Genomic DNA, 9,298 nt, shown 5'->3' on the forward strand with positions numbered 1-9,298 from the left:
GGCTAAGCTTAGTAATAGGATTAGCGGTCTTCTGGGCTAGTGTGGTTATGCTGAGGGTATGATTAACTGTGGAAACTGGTAGCATCTGATTTCGATTTAAAGCTTTCGTGACTGCAGGGATTCATCTTCTTGGTTCTTTCGGTAAAGTCACGTAGAAGGGAAGTAATAAAATAATAAAAATAAAACATAATAAAACAAAAATAATAAAAATAAAACATAATAAAACAATTCTTTGTTTTATTATGTTTTATTTTTATTATTTTATTACTTCCCTTCTACGTGACTTTACCGAAAGAACCAAGAAGATGGTAGCATCTGGTTGGATAATTTGGTTAGGATATCGAGCTAGCGTCTGATTGGCTACACTGGTTACTGATACAACTAGTGCTAGTGTCTGATTGGCTAGAGTGGTTAGTGGAAGAGCTAGTGCTAGTGTCTGATTGGCTAGAGTGATTAGGGATAGAGCTAGTCCTAGCCTCTCGGCGCCCTCTTTCTAGAGAGTACAGCTCACTCACCGCATCCCTCAACGAGAATCGCTCATAATTAATTGGATACGGCTAATTAATTAAGTTCAGTGCTGCTTGCGGCTACGGCACCGTCGTTCAGAATGATAATATAATGCTGTTGAGTCGCGCACTACAACTGAAAAACCACACAGAGACCCAAGTCCTGAGCCTAGCCATGCGATCTCACCATGATCCTACCCCTTACTAAACGTATTCCCATAACCACATCGCTGGTGCTGAGTCCCTGTCCAGAAACAATACCACCTAACTAACCCTGACAACAAACCTTGATGTTAAACATACATCTAGGCATGACCCTGACCACAGACCTAACCCTTACAAAAACCACACATCTGACTCTGACCTATAACCACAAATGTCATGCATATCCTTTCTATATACCTGACCCTGATTCTAACCGCAGACCTGAGCTTACTGATGGCTTTGGATTGCCCTGAGCAATGTGTACAGGTCACGAGGGGGAAGGAGGGAGGGCACTCACCGCCTGGGTGAGGGAGTAACGGGCGCGGGTGCGGTGAGGAAAGGTGACAGAGGTGAGACAGAGAGACATGGTTAGTGCGAGGAGACATCGGCCCCACTCAGGGCACACATAAGGCGTGGAGGTGTGCGTCTGTCCAAGCGAAGAAACGATCGTGTAGGTCTGTGTGAGTTCACATGTGTGCAATTGTTGGTGTCTGCATGTGCGTGTATGTGCTGTGTCTGCATGTGTATGTAGACAAGTGTGTCCATACGTTTCTATGCAAACATGTGTATGAATGTTTTCACGTATGAGAATGTGCACAGGTGTGTGTACGTGTGTTGTGCATGTGTTGTACACGTGTTGGGGTGTTTGTAGATACACCTCCATCTGCACACGTGACGAAGTGGTTCGCGCACTGTGCTACAAACCCGGTGACCCGAGTTCGATCCCCGCTCACAACCAACAACAGTGGCTAAAATCTGAACCAGTCCTGGGCCTCCCCAAGGTCGACTCAGCCTCACAAGAGTACCTGGTACTATGTGTAAACATCGCCACTCGGGAAGACAAAGGCGTCCGCGCGTGGTTCTGGCCACCTACCCACTGTGTGTGTGTACACCTGTGTACTTACTCGTCCGTGCAGGTCCGTGTTGAGCAGCATGAGGGCACACGTGAGCGTGTGCACACCGTCTGTCGAGACAGCAAGTTCATCATTAGCCATGGTCAACCCACTGCTGGATGACGTGCTTCCCAAGCCACCGCCACCGCCAATTTGTTTACGCGCAATGAAGAAATCCGACCAGACTCCAAAACGGCGGCAGCACGACCCGAATTGTAACAAACTGCTGGGTGGTGATGCTGCTGCTGCGTTGGCAGTGGTGCACAAGCACTGTCAACAACAACAACAACTGAAGATGTTCGTCAATAACAATACAGGAGGTGTTAAGGATATTGATGTTTGCATTGCCTTTGTGATGTTCTCCTTTGGTATCCTCTGCTCTAATACTGGTGACGCGACAAGGCCATTAAGGAGGCTGTCCCTGGTGGAGGCCAATCCGTTCCAAAGACAATGTGTGCATCATTATTATTGTTATTGTCAAAGCATGTTTGTTTGCATGTTTCACCACAAGTATGTGTAGTTTATACAGACTTGGTGATACCTTGTGATAGTTGTAGAGCCGATGATGTTTTCATCATTTTGGTACGGGCAAAAATTCTCACATACTTAAAACTGTGTGTGGCCTTAACAGGAACATATCATAGGCGACGTTTCGGGCAAGGATCCTTCTTCATTGGACATATGTTATGCAGAAGGCACATTGCTCTGGTATATATATACATATGGTTCTATGACCAAAACATCGCCTCTTTTTATTATTTTTAAAGCCGCAGTGTTATTGACGAATCCAGTTGGTGCTTTTCCTTCACATCAACGTGCGTACTTTTCATGCAGACGCACGTTTTAATTCAGCACTGCAATGACGTCACCAGAGCCCAGCAGTAGCAATCTGAACGATAACGTTCAGTGACTTTATTTCTGCTAAATAAAGCTTCCGACAGGAATGCACAGTCCAGGGATGTCGCTACAGGAGGGAGGGGGGGAGTTGCGTCGTCACTGAATGAGTAATAGGTGCTCGCTAACATCGTGGCTGCCTGGCCGTGGTGGGGGGGGGGGGGGGGAGGTCGCGTACCCTCGGATGGCACCGTGGTTGGGTGGCACGCGTGGTAGCGCCGGGAGAAATGCGCCAGGATGCGCTCCCTCTCCTGCGTCTCCCCCATCAGCGCGAACGCCTTGAGGAAGCGCCTAGGGAGCAGGGAGAGAGGGAGGGAGTGGAGTAGGGAGGGAGCGGTGGAGTGAGAGACGAGGGGAGGAGGGGGGAAAGGAGGAGACGGAGGAGAAGGGAGTTCGTGACGGACGGAGGAAAGAGGGGGGGGGGCGAGATAGGGAACGAGGGAGGGAGAGACAGAGGGAGAGGAGAGGGGAGAATGCGTGGGGGGGAGAGAGCACGGGGAGGTGTGTGGGGGATGGAAGAAGCGAGTGGCGAGGGAGCAGGGGAGGGAGAGAGGCAGCAGTAAGGGAGGAGGAGTGAGAAGAAAGCAGTACCCTCCTGAAAAATAGTCTTGAGACTCAGCAGAAGTTTCCCAACAAAATGACAATGTTGTTGTTGTTGTTGTCGTGACTACTGCACTCACCTCAGCGCTTGGTCCAGAGTGAGTCCCGTGAAGTCAAAGAACCGCAAATACTCCTCGGCCACGAGACGAGACGACTCGTTGCTGAGGGGCACGCGCGCACCGAGACACGGGCACACGCGTACTGTACCGTGTGCGCAATCGGCGACACATCCTCACGTGCAAGCGAGTGCTCTCTGAAGAGCGAAACTCTGAAACCACAATCGCATCGGAATCAACGCTCACATCGGGACCAACGCTCATTTCGGGACCAACCCTCGCATCGGGACCAACCCTCACATCGGAGTCAACGCTCACATCGGGACCAACGCTCATTTCGGGACCAACCCTCGCATCGGGACCAACCCTCACATCGGAATCAACGCTCACATCGGGACCAACGCTCACATCGGGACCAACGCTCATTTCGGGACCAACCCTCGCATCGGGACCAACCCTCACATCGGAGTCAACGCTCACATCGGGACCAACCCTCGCAAGAAAACGGTGAGTGAAGGGCTGAGCCCCGCGCCCCTCCGCGCCGCACTCACTTCTTGCCCAGGTGTTTGGCGACGTCGGAGCGCCGCACTCCTTCCAGGTGGAAGAGTTTGGCTGCGAGGCGCCGTGCGGCCTGGGTGGGCGACCCGCGCGAGTCCTCGGGGCCCCCCGGGCCCCCGGCGCCCCCCCCCCTCGCCCGCCCCGGCGCCGTTGGCCAGCGCCCCCGGGGCCTCCAGCTCGGCGGCCGCGACGTCGCCTCCCTCGACCCGCTCCAGGATCGCGTGGAGGTCGCGCAGCTTGCCAGGACTGCGGGGGGGGGGGGGGGGTGCGTGGGTTAAGTGTGCGAGTGGCTGGGTGACTTGTGGGTGTGTGTGGGTTAAGTGTGGATGGGTGTGTGTGGGTGAAGTGTGCGAGTGGCTGGGTGACTTGTGTGTGTGTGTGGGTAGAGAGATGTGTGTGTACGCATGTGTGGAGCGGTGCAAAGGCGTAGCTAGGGGGGGGAAGGGGGGTACACATGTCCCCGGGCGCCAAGGTAAAGGGGCGCCAAAATGAGACTTACAACGTCACATTATAACTTATTGTGGCGGGCGCGGCAGCCTGAAACTACTGCACAAATCTACACCTCAACCTAAAAGTTTATATATCCCGCCACACACAGCCTACATGTCATGTAATTACATTTTGGTACGCGCGTCTATTAAGAACTTACATGGAAGAACGTCCCAAACAACAGACAGGCGCAGTCTTTCAGCCTTAGTCACTGGCCTGTTTTTTGGTGGCGGAAACTACGACGGCCTGAAACACGCTGGAGTGCACGATCAGAAGCTGTTAAAGCTATCTATGAAGGACTGGATGAACTAGTAGGGCTGCTAGTCAAATTATCGGAGGACGTAACTATGACGCCTGAAACCAGTAGTGATGCAGAACAGTTACAGGCATGCGTATTAAATTTTAACTTCATAGTTTTATTACATTTCGGGAATGTCATTCTTGGAAAAATTGATCGTGTTCAGAAGCGCTTACAGGATCCTACTATGAATTTCAAGGAAGCAGCAACTGATCTTGAATCTTTGGAGCATGAATTTGTCAAGCTTCGTGATGATTTGAGCCAAGTTGCTGTAGAAAACGCCAAAACAAGATGCACAGCCTGGGGGATCGATGTGGACAAGAATTAGGTGACGTCGGAAGATGCCAGGAGAACTGGCAAAAGATGCAGGACTTTCAGCAGAAGAAGAAATTGTGCGCGTTATGAAGAGCGTATTTTATCGACTTCAACAGGAGATGTCAACACGGGTTTTACGACTAAAAGACCTGAACACAAAATTTGGATTTCTGCTGGACGTCAAAACTCTTCTATCCGACACAGATGTCGATGCAATTCGTCGAAATTGCACAGATTTTGGAAATTTCTATGACACCGACATCAATGGCCACGAACTTTTCACAGAAATTGAAGATTGCAAAATGCTGCTCAGTAACCGGAATGAAGTTCTACCAGAAACTCCTTTGGATCTTCTTGGTTTTATTGTGTTTTATGAAGACGACATATTTCCGAATTTGCAAATTTCACTGCAAATTGTATTAACAATAGCAGTTTCAATTGCAAGCTGTGAGCGGTCGTTCAGCAAATTGAAACGTATTTTGTCGTATTTGCGGCTTCAATGGGACAAGATCGTCTCAGCGATCTTGCTCTTCTTAGTGTTGAAAGAGAAACATTGGAAAAAACAGATTTTTATTACGTGATTGACCAGTTTGCGACAGTGAAATCGAGAAAAAATCATCTTTTGTAGACTATGTCAACCAGTCTACGACAGTGACTGAGTGAGCCATGTAATATAATTTCTATAAATTTGCTCCTTTAAATACAATGTTTCATTAAAATTTTAATTGTTATTCCTTATTCGAGGTAATAGGAAAATGTGAATAAACGGGGGGGGGGGGGGGCGCCAATTTTATAGTTCGTCCCCGTGCGCAAAATATCCTAGCTACGCCTCTGGAGCGGTGGTATAGTGGTGAGCGCACTGCGCTACGAACCAGCGACCCGAGTCCGATTGCAGCTCACAGCCAACATCGGTGACAAATATTTGAACCGGTCTGAGACTTCCCCCTAGGGCGACTCAGCCATAAATGAGTACCTGCTTGCGGTGTGTAAACATCAGCATTGTGAGGAGACAAAGGCGGTCGGGCATGGTACTGGCCACCTACCCTGTCTCGCGTGGTGTCGCGACCTTCAGAGTTCTTGCTGCTCACAGTACCTGCCTCAACGGTGTGTTAAAGGCGATAGGGGATGGGGATCCTTGCCTTTGATTGGGCGATGTGTGTGGGGGTCTGCATATGTGCGAGTGTGTGAGGATGCGTAGACGTTTGTCTACATTTGTTTACATATGTATACGAATGTGTGTGGGGGTGTGGGAATATGCGTGTGTGGGTGAGTGAGTGGGAGGGTGTCTGTGTGTGTGCGCGTTTGATCGTGTGTGCGTGTGCGTCAAAGTGTGTGCGCGTGTGCATGTGGGTGGTCCACACGTAATCGTTTGCAGACGACAACGATGACTATAATGACGGTGAGAATGATGATATACAAAGTACGACGTTGACGATAATAAAGAGGACGATGATGATGCACGGCAGCTGGCGTGGTGGGGAGCGTGGGAGGCGTTGTTGAGAGATCAGAGCGAGTGATGCTGAAGCGGCGCTCCCCGCTGGCGCCCCCCCCCCCCCCCGCGGGGTTTGGAGTCAGAAGACAGAATCCGGACAAACGCGACAGCACAGCATGCGGTGATGCGACGGCGTTCGCGTCGCTTGAGAGCTACATCCCTTCACATCCCTTCATCAAGCACGAAACACACTGTGGGCAGAAGGCATTCCCATGTGCCATGAATAAGGGACATTTCCCGAAACGTCGCCTATTGTGTTTCCTTTAAAGGCCACAGTATCGCCTCAAACGACTGTGTTGAATGTCTGTGTGTGTCTCGAGGGTAATTGTGTTGGTCGTACTCGACCAGGCTGGAATCATCGATCCTCACTCACCCGCTCGTGGACGGCTCTAGACCCCAACACCAGACAACGCAGCAGCAGCAGCATTTGTTTAAGAGGCCGGACTCTGCTGACGAGGCCCAGAAAGCCGAAGCCGGTGCAGGGTTTGGCTTGCTTCATCAAACGCTGTTATACAACATTCGTCGAGAAGGACGAATGGCTGACGAACTCAGAGCCATCCCCAGGTCCCAGCGCAGTGGTCAGCGCAATGTGCTGGGAACCCCGTGACCCGGGCTCTGTTATACGCCACGGCTAGCATCAGTGGCGAGCGATATCTGAACCATCTCTGGGGACCTCCTCCACACCGAGGAGCGCGGTGAAGTATGGCCAAACAACAACCGCCCCGGGATGGGCACGGCGTGGGAAGGCCTTCATCATCCAGTGCTGGGTCGATAACGAGATTATGTTGCGACGTTGCTGCTGCTGCTGCGTTGGGCAGTGGTGCACAAGCACAAATAAAAACACACACTCAAGACATCCTCAAATAACACCGTGGCGGCCTTCACAAGACAAGAATACAACAGGCGACGTGTTGGGCAATGGTCCTTAAGCATTGCACATAAAACTCGACCTCTGTGGCCTCTTGATGCGCTGTGAGGAAGGGTCGTTGCCCGAAACGTCGCCAATTATATACTTGTTCGTTTTAAGGCCACAGTGCGAGTGACGAAAATGTGTTGATTGATGTTGTTATTTGGATTGATGGAGGGCTGCCACTTGTTTCTGTGTTTAAATTGAGAGCATTGATCGCGAGGTGCGGCTACTGCAGCATCTCCGAAGGCTTTGTGGGATTCCAGGAAGCAACCCAAATTCTATTTCCAAAGACAAAACTCCCCCGTATAGCCTAAAGCGATTGTCGAGGCAAGTGCTGAAAGTGAAGACGTAGCCATTAAGGCCGGAACAATGCTACCACGTGGTGTAAGCCTTGCAAGCACGTCTTTGTCACCGTGAGGCCTGGCGTTTACACACCGCATCTGCTGCTGAGTGTAAGGCTGAGTCGACGTAGAGGGGTCGGGGGGCGGGATAAGTTAAAATACCACTTGCCATTGTGATGTTAATCTTGGCTGTAATCAAACTGAAGTCACTTGATTTGTAATGCACTGAGCTAACCCAATGTACCACCGCCCCCAACTCAAACACGCCGCACAGATACACAAGGACAAAGATCTCTCGTATAGCCTTCACAGACTTTTGGGGCAGGTGCTGTTAGCGAGCACCTGTGAAGGCTGGCACGTTACACGAGGGGGTGGGTGCACAGTACCACGCACGACCGCCTTTGTCTCCCCAGTGGCGATGTTAACACACCGCACCAGGTACTCATTTGAGGCAGAGTCAACCTAGGGGAAGGCCCAAGATCAGTTCAGATAAACGTCACTGGTGTTGTCCGTGAGCGGGAATCGAATTCGGGTCGCCAGGTTCGTAGTGCAGCGCGCTAACCATTACGCTATTCCTCCCCTTAGATAGATACACAGACACGTGGGCACACACACTTGCACGCATGCCCCACACACAGATACACACACACACACAGATACACACACACACACAGATACACACACACACACAGATACACACACACACACACGCACAAATGCGCACGTATAAACACAGCGACATAGACAAGGGCACGGGCATAAACAAACCCGTACCACCACCACCACCACCACAACAACACAAACGACTCAACCCATCGACTCTCGCTCTCACGCACGCACTCGACGCGCGCATCGCGCACTTAAACATTCGGTGTCAATCAACACCGAACGAATCTACCAATCGTCCCCCCCCCCGATGGTCCCCACAGCACCTGCAGGGCGTGCTCCCGGCCCCGCGCTTGGCCGCTCCTCGGGACCCCCCCTCCGCTCCTCCGTCGCCGTACGCCCCGTTACACGCGGCCGCCCCGCCATCGCCGCTCCCCGCCGCCGCCGCCGAGGCCCCCGCCCGCGAGCCGTGGCCGCTCGTAGCCGGCGGCCCAGGGGCCGCCCAAGCCGCGGCCCCCGCGGGACCCGCGCGGGGGAAGCCCGCGGCGCGGCGCGTGGATGGCGGCGACGTGAAGCTGTCGAGGGAGCTGAGGCTGAGGCACGAGGCGGCGCGGTTCCGCTGCGCCTCCACGATCTCCTCGAAGTCGCGGCTGAAGGCGTCCTGCAGCGAGGCGAGGCTTGCGCGGCCCGGGGACGCGGCGGCAGCAAACGCCGCCGCCGCCGTAGGGCGAGCGGCCTCGCCGCGCGGCGGCAGCCTGGGGGGGGGGGGGGGGGGGGGGGGGCGGGGAGGGTAACGCAGGCGAGAGGGCGGCAGCGTCAGCCGAAACGTCGCTGTTGGAAACTGCCACGGGATGTCCTCGGCCGAATCTGAGGTCCTTGTGAGGATGCCCCCTCCCTCGTGAGCACCCCCTTGGATCTGAAGCCCGTGGAACCCTGCCCCACCTTGCCAAGCCCCCAATCCCTGGAGGGTGAAGAGGGGTCCCGAGACAATAACACGTGCTGACCTCAAGATCCTGTCACGTGATTTCGCGTTGATCGATCGGGTAAACGGCAGCTGGGTGGCATTTAAACGGCTCAACTCTTATTCAAGCAACTTTCCAAAAAGCCCTGCCAATATAACCAGTCAGGGTTGTTCT

The 9,298-nt window shown here is 52.8% G+C and overlaps 1 protein-coding gene across 1 annotated transcript in view; it reads right to left on the bottom strand.

The window, feature by feature from the left end:
* Positions 1 to 8,637, bottom strand: part of LOC144934089 (PH and SEC7 domain-containing protein 1-like) — a 33,001-nt gene extending 24,364 nt beyond the window's left edge. Inside the window, exons 1-5 of the mRNA XM_078859475.1 lie at positions 8,489 to 8,637; positions 3,705 to 3,957; positions 3,178 to 3,258; positions 2,676 to 2,788; positions 1,616 to 1,674 (exon numbers count right to left, since the gene is read on the bottom strand). Of these exons, the coding sequence (XP_078715601.1) occupies positions 1,616 to 1,674; positions 2,676 to 2,788; positions 3,178 to 3,258; positions 3,705 to 3,957; positions 8,489 to 8,588 (606 nt within the window). The 5' untranslated portion in view covers positions 8,589 to 8,637. The remainder of the gene's footprint in view (positions 1 to 1,615; positions 1,675 to 2,675; positions 2,789 to 3,177; positions 3,259 to 3,704; positions 3,958 to 8,488) is intronic.
* Between the last annotated feature and the right edge of the window lie 661 nt (positions 8,638 to 9,298).

Source organism: Lampetra fluviatilis, chromosome 9 (genome assembly GCF_964198595.1).
Source record: "Lampetra fluviatilis chromosome 9, kcLamFluv1.1, whole genome shotgun sequence".
NCBI lineage: Eukaryota > Metazoa > Chordata > Hyperoartia > Petromyzontiformes > Petromyzontidae > Lampetra > Lampetra fluviatilis.